Genomic DNA, 23,806 nt, shown 5'->3' on the forward strand with positions numbered 1-23,806 from the left:
TGTGAGATTGCAAAGCCCTGGTCCTCCTTGCTGGTCTTACAGGGGGGTGCAGGGCTGCACTGAGTTGGGTTCCATGGCCCACAGTGTGGACTGTGACACAAGGACCCCTATTTAGACAAGGCGGAGCAACAAAAGCGCTGAAAAAAGAAGTGCAATGCACACCATCCCACGTCCTTACCCTAGACCTTCCGTAGATCCCTATTCCTCCTCCTTCCAGGCTGCCTTTCTTAGGGAGGGAACCAGGTCTGGTCTGATGGACGTGCGAAGGGGCTGGAACCCATGCCATGAGGGTCCATGCGGCTGTCACAAGGAAGTTTCCCTAATCCTCCCCTTGGCTGTCCCGGTGGTTTTTGACAAAGGATCAGTGATTCCCCACTGAAAATCTCATCTCCTCCAAGTATCAGATATTCAGCGCCGGAGGCGGGATTTGTCTCTCCATTTTGGGAGCTCACTCCAGAAGGGGGACTGCATACCTGTAGGGCTGGAAAAGAGCTTGCACAATTAGCCCTCACTCCTGGCACCTTCCAGCCCCCTTTGGTTACCTACGCCTCTCCCCACTTCAGGGGACCCAACCTGAGATGAGAAGAGGGGATGGTGTGGGACACCCTGTCTTTGACAGTGGTCCTACTGAGACTGGGCAGAGAGACACCTGGTGGTGGCAGCCCCTGCTCCAGCACAAGCAGGCTCACAGGTGCGGCCTCAGAATCTGGGCCAGCTGCAACTCCCTGGACCGTAGATGCAGAGATCTTGGTCAGTGAGTCTCCCTGACAGGGTCGCCTCTGAAAGATTTCTTCTTCTGGCCCCCGCAGCTCCCAGGTGAGTGAGTGTCACCCCAGGCTCCTTTCTCTTACTGCTCTCTCCTGACCTTCCTGTGGTTGTTCCCACCTGGAATGTAGTCTGAAACAGCTGAGACTCCCGCGAGCAGTCATATTACTTTCAGGGTTCACAAGAGGGAAGCAAATGGCCTGAGGGCTGGGACGTGTCTGCTGCATGGCCCCTTGGGAGTTTATGGTTGAAGGAATTCGTGGTCACTGAGAAAAAAAAATCTCCTGTTTCTTCCAAGTAAAGAAACCAAACCTTGTCCCATAGCAGGGTTTTTGTTTGTCTAGGATTTGCATGCCGCCCCGGCTTCTTGACACCGTTTCCACACAGTTTCCAGGGCACCATCCTTCATCCTTGCCTTCTTCGTCCTCACCCTTTGGGAAGCCCACGTAGGAGGGTCCTGGTGGTCACGCAGGAAGCAGGCACAGGCTGGTTTCTGCAAGACGAGCCTTTCTATTACTGCTGCCAACTCCCACCTGAGGGACAAACACTTTCAGGACTACAGTCAGCACCCTGCACTTGACAGTTACCACTAAAGGCTGAATCTGTGCCCCTGTCTGTCTTTGTTGGCTGCTGGGGTGGGTTCCAGGGGCACTTGAGCCTCTGTTTGCTTGGGGAAGCCTCTCCTTCCCTCCCAGTGCCTCTCGTATTTCCTTACTTACCAGTCAGAGCTGTAGTAAATGTGGACGGTCAGGGGATGCCCAGTGCACTGAACCAGGCTCCTTCTGTCCCTGCCCCACTCACCAGCTCTGTGCCCCTGATGGGTCCACCCCCGTTACTGAATGTGAAAGTCCCTGCATGCACAGCTGTTCTGGGGTCCAGCCTCTGATCCTTTCTTTAATCTCCTGAGGGGGCAGCTCCCTCCTCTTCTCCATCATCACCCTGAAACAACTGACCTGATTCTTTCCAATTATTGGGCTTTACAGCCCACGCTGCCTGGGGGGAGGTTCGCACAGCCCATCCCATGATCCCCGTTCAAGTCAGTCTTTTCTCAGTGTCTGAATGGTCTGGATTCGGGGTGTGGTGCCGGGCAGGGCAGGGCCTCACTCAGCACAGGAGGGGCAGAGGGCAATGTAGCCGGGCACCCAGGGCTGTGGGCAGGGCATCTTCACAGAGTGAAAGGGGAACAACTGTTAGACCAGCTTTGTGTGAGTCCTTCCAACAACTGGCCCGGCATCTGGGAGACGTCTCACCATTGCGTGTGTCGCCCCCATTCCCTTCTTGTCCCCTCTCCTTGCCTCTGAGATCAGACACCCCCGCTGTTCTCCTGAACACCTTTCTGGCCCAGGGAACCTCTTCATCAGGAGACACCTTATTCTCGTTTGCCTTCCCCTTCTAATCCTAGAGAGGCTGAGAGGGACTTAGTCTTTCAGGAGTGAATTCTGGGAGCTGAGCCAGAGGAGGAGACCAGGCTCAGAGGCTAAGCCAGCTGCCCAAGGTCACACAGCTGGTTGGCAGCAGAGCTGGGTTTTGAAGCCACTTGTGTCTTGATTCCACGTGTATTCCCCTTGTAAGAATCTCCAGTAGGTAAGGGAGACCCCAGTCCCAGGCTGAGCAGGAAAAAGGGAAGAAGATAGCTGTGAACCATGAGACCAAGGACATAAAGGCCCAATGTGGAGAGTGGGGAGGGGAGAGGTGAGCAGGGGAAACAGGGAGGAGTGGGAGGACCTGGAAATGGTGGTTGTAAAAGAGCCTCAAGGGGTTGTGTTGGAAATGCAGTGACATCTATTAGAAATGGTGTAAATGTACCAAAGAGCATTAACACTGGGACCAGAGTCAGTATTACTCACCAAAGAGGGTGAACAGGAAAATCGTGAGGACTCCATGCCAGAGAGCCTGGAGGCTGGTTGGCCAACCAACATTGCGTGTGTTCTAAGTCCTCCTGTCTCAACACTAGCCAGACTCGAGTTTCATCCCAGCCTGCCTGTGTCTGTCCCCTGCAAAGCCATGTGGCTGTACCTGGCGGTCCTCGTGGGCCTGTACTACCTCCTGCGCTGGTACCGGGAGAGGCAGGTGGTGAGCCTCCTCCAGGACAAGTTCGTCTTCATCACGGGCTGTGACTCGGGCTTCGGGAACCCGCTGGCCAGGCAGCTGGATCTGCGAGGCTTGAGGGTACTGCATGCATGTCTGACGGAGCAGGGGGCCGAGCAGCTGAGGAACCAGACATCAGACAGGCTGGAGACGGTGATCCTGGACGTCACCAAGACTGAGAGCATCACTGCGGCCACCAAGTGGGTAAAGGAACATGTGAGGGACAGAGGTACCACCCAGATTTCTCAAGTCTGATTCCTCTCTGTGAAGTGGAGACCCCTTGACAGCTGCCTGGAGAGATTCCCAAGGTGTTTTCCAAGACTTGAAGTCCTCCCTGTGTTCTTCTCCTCATCCAGCTTACCAGCCAAGCCTCTTCCATCCCACCTCCACCTCCCAAACTTGAGGCTCTGCAGTTTGGGGGAGAGTTTTCCCTGATGAGAATGCGTCCTTGCAGACTTTCTGTCTGGTGTCCCCTCCTCCCTCAGCAGGAGGTCTGGGTTCCTTGATGCTGAGTGACCAGGGTGATCGGGGTGCACTTTTTGGAGGACGGGTGGAGATGGGCACTCTGGCTGGAAGGCTGCATGGGGGGCTGGGGAGCAGCGCTGGAGCCGAGCTGAGTTCTCAGTACTTGGTCATGTTCTTGCTGGTGACCCCTAGTCATCCGACTTGTGTTTAAATGTCACGTATTTTTCAGATGTCGACACTGAGCTGTCAGGACTTTTCTAAGGAAGGTCAGAAAACTACTATGGAGTTACTTTCTCTCTCTTTTATTTTTCATTTTTCTGTGTGTGTGTGAGTGTGCGTGTGTGTGTGTGTGTGTGTGTGTTTTACTGTAGTTCTGCCTGTGTTTTATGGTAGAAGGAAAGGACTTTAATTTCTTTTATCTAAGTATAGATTTAAAACATGATCATTGTGAAAAACGGGAAAAGTACATGGATAAAAACCAAAGTTGGGCTTCACTGGTGGCGCAATGGTTGAGAGTCCGCCTGCTGATGCAGGGGACATGGGTTCGTGCCCCGGTCTGGGAAGATCCCACATGCCGCACAGCGGCTGGGCCCATGAGCCATGGCCGCTGAGCCTGCGCGTCCGGAGCCTGTGCTCCGCAAAGGGAGAGGCCACAACAGTGAGAGGCCCGCGGACCCCAAAAAAAAAAAAAAAAAAAAAAAAAAACCAAAGTTACCCCAAATCACGCCACCCGCAGATAAGTACTGATAACATTTTTACATACAGGATATTACATTTTGTACATAATTTGTATCCTAATTTTCCACTGAAAGAAGTTGAACAAATTTACACATAACAAAAATTTCTTCAAAAACATAATAAATAATGATCGAGAATGTTCCATACTTTAGAATAGCACTACTTAGTAAAAAGTACCTCATGGCATGAATGTAATTGTTTCCCACATTTTATTCATTGGATTCAACGAAATGATGTCTTGGTAAACTTTCTACCCAACTCCCTACGTTGTAACCATGTATATTAGTTGGGTCTTTGGTGTCAAATATGGTGGGAGAATATATATTCTTACAAGGGCAGACTTGGTACTGAGCAGGGGAGGGACTAACTCTGTGTGTTAATAATTCTAACACCCTGTACCCAACTCCCCTGACCCTGCTCTTCTGCCCTGAGTTCTATTAATTGGTTAGTGTTTAAATATTTGGTATGTGTCTTTGAGTCTTGCAGAGAGGTTTCCATGAAGCTTGGTGAACTGTGAACTGAGAGTCATGGGGTCAGAGTTGCCTCCTGTGTGGGTGGGAGGAGAGGCTGTATTTTTCTGGGACAAAGTGTAAATTCCGATTTGGGGGAGGGTGGTTAATAGTGGCAGCCCTGCCTTCCCCTGAAAGCCTACCCCATGGAATTCCCCAGATTCCTGCTGGAACATTGCTCAGTATCGATGCGGGTATTTCAAAGCCAGGCCCTAGAGGTCAATACCAGGCCTGTCAACACATTCTCCCAAACCTGGGATTTCAGGTCTCTTTTACCCAGCCAATCTGCACCCAAATAGTTCTCATCTTTTTTGTTTTTGTCTTTTATCCATTGTCTCCTCTCTTCCTCTCTTCCCCTCCCTTCCTCATTGTCTCTCTCTGTTTCCCTCTCTTTCCCTTATACTAGCTAGTTGTTGAGCACTCAGTCCTGCAGCTGTCAGAAAATCTGAAAATGTAGGTGAATTTTTTTTTTTTTAACCACTACTTTTCTTTTTTTTTTTTTTTTTTTAACATCTTTATTGGGGTATAATTGCTTTACAATGGTGTGTTAGTTTCTGCTTGTAGGTGAATTTTGATAATGTCTGCAAGGACAACATGGACTGTGAAAACACAAAACTTCACCCTCCGAGTTCCAGACTATGGACCCACTAGATTTCTTCAGCCTCAGTCCCTGCCTTCATCCAATCTGGGGTGCTTGCCCCTTGTCACCAGGCAGTGGGCTGGGCGTGAAGACTGAGTCAGGAGGGTGGCGCACCTTCAGCATGTTGGTCTCTGTTCCAGCCGTTCCCCCTGCAGCCTCTCTCCTAAAGTCCTCACTGGGTGGAAGGTGACTTGGAACCTCTGCTGGGTCCTCACTCATGGGCCCAGCATGGTGTTGCCCTCTTGCTCTCACTGTTCCCAGGACTTTGGGGCCTGGTGAATAACACCGCCATCTCCATGTCCACTGTACCCAGTGTGTGGCTGACCAACCAGGACTTCGTGAAGATACTGGACGTGTACCTGTTGGGGGTGATCAAGGTGACCCTGAGTCTGCTGTCCCTAGTGCGGAAGGCGAGGGGCCGTGTGGTCAACGTCTCCAGCGTCACGGGCCGTGTGTCCCTCTGGGGTGGAGGTTATTGCATTTCCAATATGGCATGGAGGCCTTCTTGCACTTGGACTCCCCCAGGTTATGGCCTGGGACAGAGACCCTCCCCCCACCCCCTTGGTCCTTCTGCTTCTGTGCTTCTGGGGGAGTCTTTTACAGGGGGTTCCTTTCATCACAGACTTAGAGTTCTTTTTTCCAGAACTTTCTCTCTTGCTTTTGCCAGGCATTCATTGGGAAGCTCCTTTCTAAGTTCTTGGTGTCAGGATGGACTTGGCGACTGTAGAGTTTGAATGAACTTACTCTGCCCTGGAAGTTGGCCCACACTCAGAAAGTGAGGTAGAATTGTCACCGATATAATTTGGCTACAGTGTGCTCCACCTACATTACTGCTATGATATTAGGTTGGGGGAGCCTTGTTTGCAGTGTAACCCCATGGAAGCAATTAATCAAGGAAAGTAATTAATCATATCAGCAGTAGAGACCCTACTGGCTGCAGGGCTGAGGATGGCTCTGAATATGGGGCAGGGAAGTGATCCCAGGTAGGGAGATGCATTTTAGGGTCCAGTTACACCAGCCCAGCCGATAAATGGCCAGGCAGTAGACTGGTTAGGATAGGGAAGAGAGGAAATTGAGCGTGAAGGGGATAAAATACAAAAAGCCTGGTGATCAATTGGATGTGAGGGGAATATGAGGAGATAGCACTTAAGTGGTACCTTGCAACTCAACTGGTAGGATTTAGAAGCATAAGCACATGTATATAAAATATTTGGAAAAATATTCAAACTCTATACAGAATAACATCATCATAAGATTTCTCCTTCTGGCTTTTCTGTACTTCACAACCTCCCAGAGTTTCCTGCTTATCGCACTGCAGTCCTGTATTGGTATCTTATTTGTGTGTGTGTGTTTTTGTGTCTTGGTTCATAAAAACTCTGAAGTCTTTGCCCCTCTGCCTGCCTCCCTTGCAGGAAGGAGCTCTCCTACTTTGGGGTGAAGGAGGAGATGATCGTGCCTGGTTACTTCAAGACCTTTGTGACCAGCCCTGAGGCAATTTCTCGGGGCCTCCAGGCAGCATGGGATCAGGCCAGCTCAGAGGTCAAGGAACTCTATGCGGAGACATTCCTGGCCTCAGGTGAGTGAGCTGTGGACCTTGGAGAGAGAAGCAAACCCTTGTCTGGAAGCCTGGGTCCATCATTAGCACCTCCTCCAGTCTCAGGTCCATCCTCCAGGCTCTGACTCACCCACACAGTGGGCACATGAGCTCCATCCCCAGGATCCCATGTGGTCAACTGGTGACCTAAGGAAAGGATCCAGGCTTGGTAAACCTGGGAACCACTGTCTCATCTGTACCCCTTGTTATTTTGGGAGGAAACTGAAGCCAGAGAGGATAGACACCTGTGGACTCATGGCAAACTGACTTTAGAGCAGCTGGTTTTCATGTGCTTAGGTTTCTAGTGTTTATAGAAAGATCCAATTTATGTATTGGATATTCTCAGAAGTAGAGCCAGAGGTCGCTTAGTGTGGAACAGTTGTTCCTGGGGTAAGAATTCGGGCGCTTCTTGGAGAATTTGAATGGATTAGTTTGGGACATGGGTTTGAGGGGGTGGGGCAGGGAGAGGGCAGGATTTCTTAGAAGGTTCCTTCCCATATTAGAGCTGTGAATTGGAAAGGAGGGATGTGGAAGTATATAAGGAAACTTTCGTCTTGAACAGACATCAAAATAACTGAAAATATTTTCAAAAAATGCAAGTTGAATCTCTGTCCTTGGTCATGAACTTCGTGAACGTGCTCTGACCACCTGCCACCCACGCACCTGATGATACTCACCTGACTGGGATGTCAAGCTCATCTACTTCCCAAGAGCTACATACCCTCCTTCCTGATGGATGCCATGGTCTACTGGAGCTCCTCAAGGGCCAGGGCCCTGTGAAGTCAAGGTTGGGGTGCATGGGAGGTCTATTTGGGTTGCTGTGTGAGGGATGATGCTTCAAGAGAAGGGAAAAAAGGTGGAGGGAGGGAGCTTTCCAGTCTCTAAGGTCATGCAGCTCATCCTCCTCCTTATCTCTACTCCAGGCTTCTTCTGAGGCTCTGGGGATATTAGGAAGAAAGGACCAAGTTTTGCAGCTGAGGAACAGGGAGCCAATAGCACACATCTGTGCCCTGGTCCTGGAGCAGCCTCTCAAGGCTCTGAGCCTCATGGCCCTCCTGCCACCCTGAGGAATCTGCACTCTTCGGAGGGTGTGAGCCGCTGGGAGGGGGCTCAGCCCCACCTGCTCTGCCTCTGTTCATCTCCTCAGAGTGTGCCTTCGTTTCCTCATCCCACAGGATGGAAATGGCCTGGAAGAGGCAAAGGGTCCTCTCTCCACTGAAAGTACCTGTGAGCAGGGGTTGGGGATGCACAAGGCAACCACCAGCCTGACCCATCAGCCTCATGTGCCAGCTGAATAAGGAGGCCACTCATCAGAGCGGGCAGCATTCTCAGTCCTAGAAGAAGAGCCCTCTGCGTGGTCCTGCAGCCCCCCCAACCCCCATTCCATGGCCTGCATTTTTCTGATGTTGGGAGTTTGAGTCCAGGGAAGTGCTGCTTGAGCCAGCAGTCAGCAGACAGGCCCATGAGATGGTGAGTCAGGCCCAGGCCTGCGCTGGGACAGTTCCAAGTCATTCTTTTTCAGGTCTAGTGACAAAACCCTGAATCTCACCAACTGGGACTGTCTGAAGAACTGGGACACTCCTGGGCCTGCTCAGCCCTTGGGTGACATTGTCTGACTTCTTCCAGCCAAGACTTCCTTGTTCACTCACCAAGGAGGCAGACAGACTTCTGAGATGCCCCCCAGACCCACTGTAGGCAGTGCTGTGCCTTGGGGTGGGTATGAAGTAGGTGAGGTTCGCCTCCACCTCCCACCTCCTACCTCCATACCCTGCAGGCTTTGGGTCTGCTCCCCAGGGCTGGGTCCATGAACTGACCCCCACCCCCCCTACTCCCACCACCCTTGGTATAGAATGGCCAGACTCCCTGAGATTTGTGGTGACATTCTGGAGCTGACTAACCTTGGTAGATAGATAGCATAGAGCAGAGAGACGCATCCTTTTCCCTTCACTCTAGAGAACTTTGTGGCCCCATTTCTGTGTCAGACCCTCTAGACAGGGAAGGTGTAGGCAGTTGTCCCGGGTCCCTCAGGATGAGCCTGGGCTCTTTTCTCAGGCCTATCCTGAGAAATGGTGACCCTAGAGGTTTATCCAAAGAACCACCACAAACTCCAGCATAATTCTGTCCCCATATTTTATGCAGCCCTGGGCACGGCCCCTCACTACTCATACCTCTGTCTCATATCCTTGCTTCCTTTTCTTTACTGGCTTCCCTTCTACCTTTCTGTGTGTTCTTTGCTCCCTTGCCTGGAATCTCTCCCTTCCCTCCAAGTCCTGACCCTGAGAGTTTTCTAAGTCCCTGACCCCGGTCCTCTGCTCTTCCCATATGTCATCCCCTCTCGGGGCCAAGGACTTGGCCCCAGGCCCTTCCCACAGCTGCCCAGGGCATTCATGAGCCATCCTCATCATCTGGCTGGACCTCAGTCTCAGTAATGCTCATATCAGAACTCTCTATTCTCCTGCCTCTCTCCCGATGCCCAAAGTGTCTCCTCCTGACTTTTCTTGACACCCGGGGTTCTACCTGTTATCAGAATCATTTTGACTCCTGGCCTCCCTTCCCTCTGCATTTTCCATGAGCCACTGTGTCAGTTGACTTTACAGTCCCTTCCTTTCACGGACATCACCCCCCTTCAGGCTCCTCAGCTCAGCCTAGCGTGTATCTGGTCCTGGAGGTAGAAGAAAATGCTCACTGGGGGTCCTGCCCAGGGGAGCTTCTGTGTCCTCGGTCCTTGACTCCCTCCATTTACCTGGTTGCTGGGTGAGGGGGGTGCTGGACCCGCTTGGAGTGCAGTGGGGACTCCTCATTGGTGACCTGAGCATCACCTCCCCAGGGCCCAGGCCCTGAGCCCGTCAGGGGTTTCTGCTTTCTGGGAGTTGGGGCCTCACATAACCAGTTTCCCTTAAGCGGGGGCCTGCTGCCTCTGACCTCAGGACAACGGAGGCACATCCACCCTGGGGCAGACCCTTTATTTCTCATCATCTCTCGCAATGGAGACTCACCTAAGGACAGAGAATTCCAAAGAGCTGATAACCTGGAATTCTCTTGGGGTTTGGAGGGCACAAAACCAATTTTGTTTGTTTTGCATTAGTGAATTTGTCTTAATTTTTCCACCGAAAATAACAGTTACATTTCTTCACATGCCCGCATTCATGACAAAGGATTTTGATTCCTGGGCTGGAAGTGGGGGATTTCCAGGAGGGTCCTCTGGGCTGAGTCCTCCTTCCTTCTTTCCTCTGCTCAGACCACCCAGGTGAGCCACTTCTCAGCACTAACGTCACCGCTGTGGTTTTTCCCATCCTTGGCATCTTCACCCATTACGGCTGGGGGAGAGAGAGAGGGAGCCACCAGGGCTGTCTGAAGTGACAAAGCTTCAGGTTGGACTTGAACTTCTTGCATCTAGGCAAATTGGCATGGTGATGCATCCACCTATACAAGTTATAGAGTGGCTCACCCAGGGGCCGTGCATCTGTCGCCGGCAGCAGAAGGGAGGAGAGCTCTTCTCAACAGGCTCCAGCAGACTGGGGCTCAGAGGACCAGCCTCTCCTGCCATCTTCTGAGCCCGATTCTTCTTGGCCATCACCTCTCCCCTCTGCTATGGCAGCTATCACGGACCTCTCCTTTATGGACTTGTACGTTCAAGAACTGCAATCTGGTCCACAACCTCTCGGACAAGTACATCTTCATCATGGGCTGTGACTCGGGATTCGGGAACCTCCTGGCCATGCAGCTGGTTGATCGGGGCATGCGGGTGCTGGCTGCTTGCTTCACTGAGGAGGGGGCCAAGAAGCTTCAGCAGGATACCTCCTACCAGCTGGAGACCACCCTATTGGATGTCACCAAGACTGAGAGCATCAAAGCAGCAGCCCAGTGGGTGAAGGACCAAGTGGGAGAGCAAGGTGGGACGAATTGCATTCCTTGGCTTTCTCAGTTTATCCTTCTTTTTCTCTCTTTCTCCTGCAGGTATCTGAGAGTTATCAGGGACCCTGTTGTTCAGATGGGATGGGAGAGGTGATGTAGAGAAAGGGGCCGGGCCTGTAGCTCAGTGGGATTGGACCTGTTGCAGGGTTTGGACTGTCCACATGGAGAGGTGATTTCCCAAGGAAGTTTTCTTTCCCAGAAACTCAGAGGGTTAGCAGGGTTTGGGGGAGGTTGCGCTAGAAGTTCAGGGAGGGAATATGCATTCCGTCTGTCGGAAACATGGAGTTGCCTCACTGGGACTTTGGTAGTCCTAACTATCAGCTCCTATAAAAATATGAGCACATTTCTTGTCGGGATCAGGCTAGGGGGAGGAGAGAGGGAACATGAGGTTGGACTCCCTGAGTGGGGACATTTGCTCTCCTTAACTGTGTCAGGCTAGACTGCAGGGTGGGGAGCGAGATCTCTCCTCTTCGTCATATCATGATGGATACCAGATTGACCTAAGGGTAAGTGCCTATGTCAGGGTGGCTGCCCTTATTGGGAAAGGAGGCTGCGGGCTAGGGATGGACTAGGACTGAATGGGGACCCACCCAGGAATCTTCCCACACGCAAGATGTGGGTGTAGGAATGGAGGAACAGGGTGGCTCAGTTGTAGAAGGAGCAGCCTGGGGGAAGTCCTGACTCCTGAGGGAGCTCATCTGGGGTCTGTGCACACGAGTCAGGGCAGGAGAGCTCTGGGGCCCATGAGGGGCAGACAATAACTCTTGCTTTATTTTCCTCCTTGGCATCTACCGCTATCCAATATTCAATCTATTTTACTTATTTTTCTTATTTATTTTCTATTTCTCCTGCTAGAATAAAGCTTCTAGTGGGGGAGGTGTTTTTCCTTTTATTTATTATATATCCTTAGTGCTTAGAACAGTGTCTGGCATCTAGTAAGGTGTTCAATAAATATTTGTCAAATGAACTAACTTATGAATAATTCAGCAAGAGTCAGTTTCTCTCTTCACCAGGCTGCCTCCGCCCAGTGCCCTACATTCAGCTTTGAGCCACTTGCGTTAATGACTCCCTGGGTATATTAATTAGTTTCCTGTTGCTGCTATAATAAATGTACACAAAGTCGGTGGCTTAAAAGAGCACAAATTTATTATCTTATAGTTCTGGAAGTCAGAAGTCCAAAAAGGGTCTCACTGGACTAAAATCAAAGTGTTAACCGAGCTCTAGGGAAGATTGCATTTCATCGCCTTTTCCAGCTTCTAAAGGCCTCCTGCATTCCTTGGTTCGTGACCTTCTTCATCTTCAAGGCCGCAAGGTTGGGCTGAGTCTTTTTCAGGCTGCCATCTCTCTGGTTCTCTGTCTTCTGGCTCCCTCTCCACTTAGAAGGACCTTTGTGATTATATTGGGCTTGCCAAGCTAATCCACGGTAATTTCCCCATTTTAAGGTCAGTTAAGCAATTTAAATTTCATCTGCTACCTTAATTCCTCTTTCCCATGTAATCCACCATATTCACAGGTTCCAGGTATTAGTATGGGGACATCCCTGGGGGGCCATTGGGCAACATCTTTGGTCTAAGAAGCACTGGGAAATGGGAGGAAGGGATACTTGCATGCTTTCTTTTTGCCCCTCAGAGTCTCTGGACATGACAAGTTGGCATGACCCTAAAGCTGTTCACACTGTTTTGAAAGTTCTCTAGCTCTCTTTGCAGGAAAAAAAAAAAAAAAATTAAAGTTGTCCTGGTTTGCCAGCAGGCAGAGCTATTTACCAGGGATGATCAGAGGTAGCAGCGAGTACATGTCCCTTCTCCACAGGCAGAGACCCCTCGGGTTTTACAGTCTTTGGGTCTCAGCAGCTCATTTCTTCCACTGTAAGACAAGAGTCTCCCCTAGCTGGGAAGGCTCTGAGTCCTGCCAGCCAGTTGGTCTCCTGGGGTCTCTACTTGGAGGAAGGCAGAAAGATAGGATGGGGACACAGCTTGTGTGGGGACCCCAGGCCTAGGGGAAGGGGTGAACCATGATTGGTGTTTACGTCTAGACCTGCCCACGTGTGTGTGGAAGAGTATCTTGAGGCTACAGAGGCCAAGGTGGGGTAGTGAGATAAGGGGAGGGAAAGGGAAGGAACCCCAAGCCCTTCCCCCAAGTGGAATTTTACTTGGAACCTCAGTATGTAAGACAAATGAAAATTGAGGTTCTCCTGCATCTCCCTTCCTTATCAGGTTCTGGGGTTCAGCCTGAAAGCTCTCAGGACTGCAAGCCACAGGTTGGAAACAACTGTCCTAATCCACTCAACAATGAACCTGAGGCCCAGGGAAAGGAAGTGACCTGTCCAAGGCTGGAGGTAGAACCAGGACTAGAACCTGAGGCTCTTCAAGCCTGGCTCTTGCAGAGCTGAAGGACAATACCTAGCAATATTTCTCTCCATTTATACCAACTCAATTTAAATATCTCAAAGGGAGCCCTTTTCACATTTTTCCAAAATTATTTTATTTAAATGTCTTCTGTATTTGTTTATAAGTCTTATTTATTTCTTCTCTGGTTTCTGAGATCACTGAGGATTAAGACCATGTTTTGTTCATTTAATGTCTCTAGCACCTTCCTCTGTAACTGACAGATGCATGAAATGAATGAATGTGTGAATGGATGAATGAATGAATGAACAGAGTGATTTTGGTAATGTGGGAAATGGAGTTGGTTTCTTACACTCAGGTGAACGGAGAGGGGGAAGCATGATGGGGGAAGGAATTGAAACATTAATTCATTGGTATGAAAATGAGATCTCTTTTCCCAGAGCCAATAGCTTAGATGCTATTAGCTAAAGCCTGGATTGTGGCTGGTACAGTGTCCAGCTAGCTGGCAGACTGCGTGAATCAGAAAAACTGCCCCTTTAGGGAAAACCCATGAGTAAAATGCCCATGTTCCTTTGGGCTGTCATAGCTCCCCACCCCACGCTGCCAGACTGGCTGTCTTGTGCCTTGTGACATGCTCAACCATCCTCAGCAGCCCTGAGCTGGGGGTTTGTGGACCCTTGTGCTTTTCCAGAAACACTGCTGATTTTTGTCTGGTTCTCCCTCCCTCCACTGCGCCCCCAGGCCTCTGGGCCCTGGTGAACAATGCTGGTGTAGGCCTGCCCAATGGTCCCAATGAATGGCTGACCAAGGAAGACTATGTGAAGGTGATCAACGTGAACCTGGTGGGACTGATCGAAGTGGCTCTCCATAAGCTGCCCATGGTCAAGAAAGCCCAGGGCAGGGTCATCAAAATGTCCAGCTCTGGTGGCCATGTGTCTATCACTGGTGGCAGCTACTGCGTCTCTAAGTTTGGCGTCGAGGCCTTCTCTGACAGCATCAGCTGACCGGGCCCAGGTGCCAAACCATTCAGGGTAGGAGTTCTGGGGGTTTCACCTTAGGAAGAGAGGGCTGGGTGGGGGCACCCTGTGGGCAGGGGAGATCTGGAGAGAAGATGCTAAAACAGTAGCAGGAGGAAGGCTAGACCTCCAGGGGCCTTCCTCAGGGACCCAGAGAAGAGGGATGAGAAGAGGTGGGGTGGTGATGAGCAGCTTTCCCTTGAGCTGTCTCAGAATAAGCAACACGCTGCTTGGGCCTGTGGGAGTAGGAGGGAGAGTCCTCCAAACAGACAGAGAGGTCTGGGGGCAGATGTGCTGTGGGCAGCCCTCCGAGAAGGATGCAAGCCTTGCATAGATCCCTTCACTCCTTTGCCACCTAGGCATTGGGGGTGGGGCTGAGTGGGAGGGACCTGGTCGGAGCAAGGCTTTGGTCTAGATTCCTCCCGACTAGGCTGGCCTAATGTGAGTCGTCCAGAGACAGGCTTGGGAAAGGACTTATTTGCATGAAAGCAGTGCTGGGCCTGGTGCAGGGGTGGGGGGCACACCTCCAGGTTCCTGATCTCTGGAGATCAGCTCCTCTAGAGGTGTCAGAGGTGACTTTCCCTGATGATCCTTTGTCATCGTGGAGTCCCAGACTGAGTCCAGCTCTTCTTTCCCAGGCGTGAGCTCCACTACTTCGGGGTGAAAGTCAGCATCATTGAGCCGGGGAACTACCGGACATCCATTCTGGGCAAGAAGGACCTGGAGGGCATGGAGAAGAGCATGCGCAAGCTGTGGGAGCGGCTGCCTCAGGAGACCCGCGAGAGCTATGGAGAGGAGTACTTCCCTATCTGTGCGTTCCCCAGGAGAGGAAGGGATCTCTGAGAGGGATGGAAAGGTCTTGGGGGTCACTGACCCACTTTCATTTTACAGATGATGGGATGGAAGCTCAGAGAGGTTATGAGCCCAAGGCCACACAGCTGGTGGCAGAGCTGGGATTTGAGAACTGCGGGGGGAGTGACAAAACCATAGCTGCGGGAGATGGGGGTGTTAAGAGAGATGCTGCCCCCCCGCCCCCTGGCACCTGCCTTCCCCCCAAACATCCGTATGCAGGTGAATCAGGTGAAAATGCACTGCCACGAGTACAGAGAAGTTATTAAGAGCACAGCTGCTTGAGCCAGACTGCCTGGGTTTGAAGCCTGGCTCTGCCACTTACGGGCTAGGAGGAGACTTTGAGAATGTTACCTAGTCGCCTTAAGCCTCAGTCTTCTCATCTATAAAATGGAGTTAATGATAGTGCCTACCTCACAGTGCTGCTGTGAGGATTAATGTCTGTGAAGTCTCTCTCATGCACTAAGTGCTTGTCCAATCAGTAAAGAGGAAAATCACACGAATGTTTTAAAGGAAGGGGCTCTGGGAGCTCTCTTTCTCCCTGGCCTAAGGGTCTCCTGTGAATCTCAGGTGTTTCTGGAGAGTAGAGGAGGGACATCACAGCTGTTTACTATACTGTCCCAAACTCACAGTTTGGGGAACTCTTCCAGTTTGAGGGATGCACGGAGCCCCCACCATTGGAGAACAAGAGGAGGGGTGGCCTGCAGGTGCAGCGGAGGAGGGATTGGCCAAAAGACCTGGTGGAGTACCTCGTGGTAGGGAGAGGCCTATTCTGAGGACTGGGCGGCCCCATATTCACTCAGAGCCTCTAATCCCAAAGCCAAGCCAGTTGGCTTCAGGAGAGGATCATTCACAAGATTTCCTGCTTCTCTCCACTTCTCCCCTCCAAGTGCCTGGAGGGGGAACAGCCCCTCAGGGCCACCCTTGGAGCTGCCCTTGTGTGGGACAGAAAGGGGGGGCTGGCATTTTTCTGGCTCAGGAGGGTCCCTCGGTCCAGAGTGAAGCAGCCGGCTCTCAGCCCCGTCCTGCTCCATTTGGGCCTCAGTGGCCTAGTCATATATTTCCCTAACCCAGATTTTTTTCCCTCTCTTTTACTTGACTTCCATGAACATCCCTGAGAGGCAATTTCCTGTTGTGGTTTTAAGCTCTTAGACTCCGAAACTAGGCTGCCTGACTGTAAATTTCATCTCTCCTGCTTGCCTTGGGCCAGTTGCTCAGTTTTCTCATCTGTAATGGGTTATAAAAATTAAATGAGTTAATATATAAAAAGTGCTTAGAATATTATCTGCTTCCTGGTAGGAACAATTTGATTTAAAAGTTTGTTGTTTTTATCTATTACCAGCGTAACAGAGAAAAAGAGCATGGCCTCCTTTTCTCTAGTACACTGGTACCTGCGAGCTGTGTTGCAAAGAGATATTCTTAACTAGCAATCATCCAAAATCCAAAGTGATGAATTTTAAACATATACCCAGAAACTCTGAATGGGCTAAATATAATCACTCAGTTAAATTAATGGCAGGTATCTAACTGTCTGGGGGGCAGGGGTGGTTATTTTAGTGAATTGCTCTCCTAGACCTCATACATCCACAGAGTAAAAAGCCAAGACACCATAACTTAAAAACCATAACAGCCATTTATTCACCTAATGCACATTTTATTGAGCACCTACCACATGCCAGGCACTGGGTAGGGCCGGGGGTGAGAGTGGACGAAGCAGCAGGGCACACAGCTGGCTGCCTGCAGCTTAAGGCCCAGTGGAGGAGATAGATCTTAATAATGACACACACATTTAGTGACAAATGTGGATAATGACCATGGGAAGAAACACAAGGCCATGAAAAAAAGAATAGGGTTGGGAGTGGGGCCCCAGTTTAGATTATGGTGTAGGGAGGGCTTCTCTGAGTCGACTTTGGGGAAGAATAAGTTAGGCATTGTTGGAAAGTGGATAGGCAAGAAGGTTTTTTCAGGAAGGCCCTGAGGCACTGAGTTCCCTTAGAGGAACTTTAAAGATACCAGAGAGTGGGGAGCAGTGCGGGGGGAGCAGAAGAGACCCAGGATAAATTAGAGCATCAAAGCACACTGAGGATTAAGGATGTGATCTGATTTGTGATTGGGAAAGCCTGCTGTGGTTGCTGCAGTATTCCAGGCTACACATGTCGGTGGTTTGGGCTACAGAGAAGTGGAGGAGAGGGAAAGAAGTTGATAGATGCCCGGTGTGTATGAGACCTCCTGGTACTGGGAGGGAGAGAAAGCCATCCAGGACGAGTGCTAGGTTTAGTTCAAGAAACCTGATGGGTGGAGGCATCATTCATTCATTGATTTAGGGAAAAGTCAGGGAGAAGTATTTGGAGAAGTATTCCTTGGGGAAAGTAATCTTTCAGTTCTGGACATATTAGAATTCTGTGAGGAGAAGTAAAAAGTTCTGAGGATCAGTTAGGGCTTTCTCAGTTACAGGTGACAGAAAATCCAACCCAAATCATTTAAGCAGAAAAGGAATTTCTTGATGCTTATTACTAAAAAGTATAAGGATATGGGCTTCAGGCACTGCCTGATCCAGTCCACAAATGATGTTCTTAGGACCTGCTTTCACCCTATTTCTTTTTTTTTTTTTCAGTACTTATAGATTTATTCAGGCCTGTTAGAGGTCTTAAAGTAACCAGGAATTACAATAAATATTTGAACAGAGGGCTGGATGTTTCAAATGCTAAATAAATCAATAGAATTAGAGCTAATACACCAGCTGTGCTAATCCATGTGACTGCCCTTTGTCTTGTGCTCACTCAGCTGACACTTGTCCTTTACAATCCAGCCGTGGTAAACGCTTCACTAGCTGAGGAAAGCTCTATTTTCATTTCAAATCACCCTATTTCTTGGCTCTGCTTCTTCTGTACTAGCTTCAGGCTTACAGCTCTCTCCCCTGTTGGTGGGGTCCCATGGCTGCAGCATCTCCTCATCTCCTCCCAGGATAGTCCTTTCCAGTAGCTCCCCCAAACGGTCTAAGATTTACTCTGACTTGGTGGGCCAGTGATGGCAGGAGCAGAGGGAATTGCAGGATGTACTCAACCCTGAGCCCATCACTGTGCCTGGGGAAATGTGAAGCTCTGATTGGCTCAGGCTGGGTCATGCACTCTACCTAGACCAAAGGACTCAGAATGGAAGAGGCGTGGATTCCCAGAGAGAAATCTGTAGCTGTTGCTACAAACAAGGGGAACAGCTGTTTGGGGGTTGGGGGGAGGATAATATATATTCCCTGTGAGTCTCCCCTAAAACTCTCAGTTAGCAAAGAATGATCCAAATTATTTATGGGGTCGCTATGAGGCTGGGGTGAAACACAGACTCAGCCAGTATCTGGAAACCTCACAAAGGCGTTTTCTAAGTAGCTCAATGCAGGCAGAAGCTGTAGAGTCTTCAGCGAGGTCCATAAAAGAGTGTGTAGAAAGGCGAACTTCCTCTGAAAACCACTGTTGAAAAGCTGATGTTCTTCAGAAGAAAAGTAAGGGTTGGGTTATAAAATACTATAGGCTGATTCATCTGTAGTTCTCTCCACGATTTCAGAGGAAAATTTTTATGCAGGCATTTGACTACTTTTAGATAAAAAATTTTCCAAGTGATCATACTCTAATTTTTACTTCAGTTTTACTAGTGTTTACTGGGATACACAGATGAGACAAAAATCTCTAGGAATCTAGAAGGGGAGGTCTGAAAGCAAGTATAACGCCACACAAATTGTGCAACAATGGACATACATACAAAACAAAGCAACTACTGAGCCTGAGCGTCTGGAGCTACTGCTCCGCAACAGGAGAGGCTGCGACAGTGAGAGGGCCGCGCACCGCGATGAAGAGTGGCCCCCGCTCGCCGTAACTAGAGAAAGCCCACGCACAGAAACTAAGACCCAACACAGCCATAAATTAATAAATTAATTAAATAAATGACGTAAATTATAAAAAACAAACAAACAAAGCAACAGTACAGGGACTTAATTCTGCTGTCACAAAAGCCTTCACAGAGGTGACCATTGGTGTCCTAGTGGGTTTTGAAGAATAAATAGGAGTTCACCAAAAGGGAAAAAGATGGCAAATGTTTCACAGAGGGAAGAGCACGAGCAACAGTTTGGAGACCTGCCATAGCACTTGTGTGCTTTCGAAGGTGGTGTGGATGCAAGCTCTAGACGACAGTAATCCCTCTAACCGTGTTACACAACTCTCTATACCTCAGTCTCTCCACGATAAAGTATAATAATTCCTCTCTCGTGGGTTGTTAGGAGAGTTAAACAAGAATGTAAAGTACTCAGCTCAGCCATATGATAAGGGCTCAACAATCTTAGCCATCGTTGTTATGACTAGTCTGGCCTGAGTGTGAAGTGTAAAGAGGTGGGCATGGGAATGAAGCCGGGAGACGTTACGAGTCGGATAGTAGAAGACTTTGATGGGTCCAATAAGAAGTGTGGCTGTGAAAAAAAAAAAAAAAAGAAGTGTGGCTCTCATCCTGAAGGACCTTGGAGAGCCTTTTATTAAATGGCTCTGAAATGACCTGATCAGATTTGTGTGCCGTGGGAAGGATGAGGGTGGAGACGTGAGACCAGCTGGGAGGCCACCTCAGAAACCCAGTGAAGGACCAACAAAGGCATGAAGTGAAAGGTCTTGGGCACTGTGGGAAGTATGTATGTATGTGGGGTAGTGTTGGGGGGGGGGGGGGCGGGTGCTGTGGAGACAGACTGAAGAAATATTTAGGAGTGGTCACAAGCACCACTGGACACGAACTCCAGCAAGCTGTTATGGCCAATCAAACAGGCCCCTGGCTTGTGAATCGGGGAACAGGCCAGGTATCTTGGAGTGATTTTTAGCTATCCCCAAAATAGAACCATATTGGAAATGACTAGTTAATAGCAACCGAACCTAGGCACATACCCGAAGAAGCAGCACACAGAGTCACTGGGATAAGCATGTGAACAGGACACAGTGCTCTGGTCCTCACAGAGCACAGCCTGGCTTGTTAGCATACTTTGCAGCAACACAGCCACCTGCCAAGTTTCTTTCTTTATCTCAACCCTGCCAGGGAAGCCACCAAAAATTCCCCTTTTAGTCCCCTTTCTTCCTAGGGAGGGACTAGGACCGTTGGGTCCATACGGAGTGCCAAAGCCTAGTGCCTGCTGTTTTATAGACTTTATTTTGCTGAATTCTCACAATAGCACAAACGTTTCCTGGATGCCCAAATGCAAAGCCTGAGTTCTTCCTCACTGTCCAGGAGACTGACAGGGGCTAAAGGGTACCCCTGTCTCCCTCAATCCATGTCTAGCTGGGTGCCCAGCACAAAGCAGGAGTGCAATAACTATTTGAGAGAACATGGAAAGGATGTGCCTTAGACTATTTCAGAGTCTCAGGCAGCTTCTTCCACCCCATCAGCTTGTGGGTCCAAAGCCATCTCATCCCATCAGCTTGCCTCATCCTCATCAGCCCACACAGCCTTCCCTCCCTCTGAGGGAGCTGTAACCCTGAGCTTCATGAATGAGTCCTTTGACACTCGCTTCCCTGCCTGGAACCTGTTGGTGGTGGACTCTGTGTCAGACCCAAGGATGGAGCACAGAGTGTCGGATTCCTAAGACATTATTGCTCTATAGACAGCCTGGCTTTAAGTCAGTGTGGCTCTTTTTGGGACCCCTAATATGTAGTTTACCTCTTTTCACTACAGTAGTTTTCTCTTTAAGAAACAGAAAGGGAGTTCCTCGGAGTCGGAGAGATGGGTAAAGCATACTTGAACGACACTGTTCTGCCCTCATCAACTGCCCACCAGTGTCCTGCACAGAAGGGGTGACTTCTCTGCCTTCCTGGACCACCCCCAAAGTCAGGCTAGCTTTTGCTCCCTCTTTGTTTTCAAGTTCTAATCCCTTATCACGAAGTCTGACTCTCAGGCACCACTTCCTCCTGAGTCCTTGGGGCGCTCAGTGAAATATGAGTCCCACTGAGCTACCCCCTTCCCAGAGTCCTGGGGTGAGGGTGCAGATCAGGGCTCCCTAAGTGTATCGTGTGGCTTGTCTCCTATCTGTGTTGTAAGCTACAGCAGACTTGGACCCATCTCCACACCCGTGTGTACCATGCTAACGGAACAGCCCCTCACATTTGCTAGAGCCTTACAAGGTACCGGTCTGTGCCTTAGCTCATCTGAGCCCCATAATGACCTTATGACCAAAGCAAAGGCAGTGTTACTATTTTTTAATAACATCTTTTCCCTGCATGCTTTTGTAGAAAATTTGGAAACTCTAGGAAGTCCACAGGAGGAAAAAAAACCTCCAGCAACTAGGAATTTCAACAGACAGACAGTATTTTTCCTTATTTCCTTCCAATTTTTCTGTGCACTTATATTCACCTGTTTTCTCTCCTCTTTCCTCCACTGTCTACCCTGCTATTATTCATCTTTATTATTCTCTAGGGCAGGTATTATTACCCCCATTTTACAGATGATGATAGTTTAAGCTCAAAGTCACACAACTAATAAGTGGCAGAACTGGGCACAGTTCTCCTCATTGCTAGTCTAATGCAATAGTAGGAATTCAATTCACAACTATTGAATTCGGGAAGAGAAATAAGATTATTTATAGGGTGTTTGTTTAAGGGGCAACCTGGAGCTTGTGAAATCTGCCTGAAATGTTAGATCAGTGGTCCGGTGAAAAAGGAGCTTGGATGGAATTCAGAAGAAACAATCTTTAATGAAGAATAATAGAGCCTTTGATTTTTCCCCCTCTTGTACCCTCAAACAGATACTGACAAGTTAAAGAACACGATGCAGCTGGCAGAGTCAAGGATCAGTGAAATCACTAACAGCATGGAGCACGCTACTGCTTCCCGGGACCCCCGCATCCACTACAACCCTGGCCTGGATGTCAAACTCCTCTACCTCCCCTTGGCTAAGTTTCCCAGCCCTGTGACAGATTTCATCCTGAGGCGGTACCTTCCAAGGCCAGCAGACAGTGTCCGAGCTGGGGAAGCCCAAGGGGTGGTCAGTGGAGTATGGAGGAGAAGGCACTGTAGGGTCACATGAGGGGGTATCAGATGTTCTGGGGACACCTTGCTTGGCTGACACCCTACCTGTTGGTGGTGAATTTATGGATAACTTCTCACAGAAGGTGTTCCTACTCACTGGGGCCTCACAGAAACCTGAGGGGGCCTTTACAGGTTCAAAGACCTGCAGCCTGGCCCCAAGAACATCTGTCACCCAATCAGGATATGGCTTTTTCTTGACCTGGAGGAGTCAAGGAGAGGAAAACTAGTTCCTGCTGAATCATGAGCCTCCCTCAGTTATCACCACCACTGGGAAATTTTGTGGGATTATGTAGCCCACAGGAGAACTCAACCACTTTCCTCTCGTGTCTCTAAATATGCATTAACCTTATTCACATAAACCATTATTTGAAGTGTGTAGTAGGACAAACAGGGAGTGCAAGATTATATCACGCAAAAGTTTATCATAGTATTTTCTCTCTCTTTTATGGATTTCTGTATCCATAGGTGATTGGGACTCCCACGAAGTAACACTCGTTTGTTTAATCACCATTGATTAATTCTTCAAATATTACCTGAATGCCTACTATAGACGAGGCCCTGTGTAGGTGCTAGAAGCATAGAAATATGATTGAATCATGGTCTTGGTTTTTCCCTCTTTATTTTGTGGTTTTGTTTTTGTATTTTAGCACAATATCTAGTAGCAGAGACAGGATAGCGATAGAAGAAACAGAAATCAGAAAATCAAATTTTTGGAGCTACGAGGAACACTAGAGGTTATCTAATTCAGTAGTTCCCCAACTTGGCTGTGTATATCATAATCACCTGGTTAATTAAAACACAGATTCCTGGGCCTTGGTGTTAGAAAATCTGATTCATTAGGCTTGGGTGGGGCCCAGAAATCTGTATTTGTCAAAAGGACCTAGATGATTCTGATGCATCTGGGCACTTGGAAACTGCTGATAGTTCCATAGGAGTAACTAATGCTCAGAGGAGGAAGTGACTTATGGGAGGTCCCCTAGCATCATAGCCTTGACAGAACTCAGGTGTTTAGATTCCCAGGCTAGGATTTTAGTTACAGGAGAATAAATTCCCGTAATTAGTAACGTTGTCAAAAAAGTCAGGAAACGATGGGCTTCCCTGGTGGCGCAGTGGTTGAGAGTCCGCCTGCCGATGCAGGAGACATGGGTTCGTGCCCCGGTCCGGGAAGATCCCACGTGCCACGGAGCGGCTGGGCCCGAGAGCCATGGCCTCTGGGCCTGCGCGTCCGGAGCCTGTGCTGCGCAACGGGAGACGCCACAACAGTGATAGGCCCTCATACCACAAAAAAAAAAAAAAAGTCATGAAACGAAATTATTATTCTTTAAAAATCCTTAAACTTCTGAGCCATATGAAGTTCTATTGAAAAGACTTTTGATCTTGGGGAGTGATCACGTAATAAAGGTCAGATGTGAATTTTTAAAATTAAAATGTCTTTAGTTGGTGTCTCTTCAACATCCAGCTGAACTTGAAAATAATTAAATGTAACTTAATCACATCTGCCGAAGACCCCTTTTCCAAGGAAGGTAACATTCACAGGTTCTAAGGATTAGGGTGTGGACGTATTTTTTGGAGGGCCACCATACAACCCACTAAGTCTGTTATTTGCATCACGTCTATTCCTGGCACCAAATTCTCTGTATCAGGTAGGATGCATTGAGCAGCAAGTAACAGAAAAGTCAACTCACATTGGTTTAAACAACAAAGAAAGAGTTAGGGCAGGACCCCATAGCTAAATGATAACTGCATCATCTTCTGCTTCTTTGCTCTGGCATCCACAGTTTAGTCTTTACCCTAAATCCAATTACCTTTATTGTTGTGGCACGACTGCCAGTGGCAACGGGA

The 23,806-nt window shown here is 49.2% G+C and overlaps 2 protein-coding genes across 2 annotated transcripts; both read left to right on the forward strand.

Annotated features, from left to right (window-relative positions):
* Positions 1-20: 20 nt before the first annotated feature.
* Positions 21-22,776, forward strand: SDR9C7 (short chain dehydrogenase/reductase family 9C member 7). The gene is given in 5 exon segments (XM_019918610.3): positions 21-10,429; positions 10,431-10,692; positions 13,801-14,056; positions 14,711-14,886; positions 21,682-22,776. Coding segments are annotated over 5 exon segments (1,014 nt in total). The 5' UTR covers positions 21-10,390; the 3' UTR covers positions 21,963-22,776.
* On the forward strand, positions 2,770-7,733 carry LOC117314315 (retinol dehydrogenase 16-like). Its single transcript, XM_033867292.1, has 4 exons — positions 2,770-3,082; positions 5,467-5,659; positions 6,618-6,781; positions 7,723-7,733. The coding sequence occupies exons 1-4, from the start codon at positions 2,770-2,772 to the stop codon at positions 7,731-7,733; spliced, it is 681 nt and encodes a 226-aa protein (XP_033723183.1).
* Positions 22,777-23,806: the final 1,030 nt, after the last annotated feature.

This window comes from Tursiops truncatus, chromosome 11 (genome assembly GCF_011762595.2).
Source record: "Tursiops truncatus isolate mTurTru1 chromosome 11, mTurTru1.mat.Y, whole genome shotgun sequence".
In the NCBI taxonomy this organism is placed as follows: Eukaryota; Metazoa; Chordata; class Mammalia; order Artiodactyla; family Delphinidae; genus Tursiops; species Tursiops truncatus.

Coding starts and splice junctions, on each gene's coding strand:
- LOC117314315 (XM_033867292.1), top strand. CDS start 2,770: ATGTGGCTGTACCTGGCGGTCCTCGTGGGCCTGTACTACCTCCTGCGC. Junction 3,083..5,466: donor GGAACATGTGAGGGACAGAG/GTACCACCCAGA, acceptor CACTGTTCCCAG/GACTTTGGGGCCTGGTGAAT. Junction 5,660..6,617: donor TCCAGCGTCACGGGCCGTGT/GTCCCTCTGGGG, acceptor CCTCCCTTGCAG/GAAGGAGCTCTCCTACTTTG.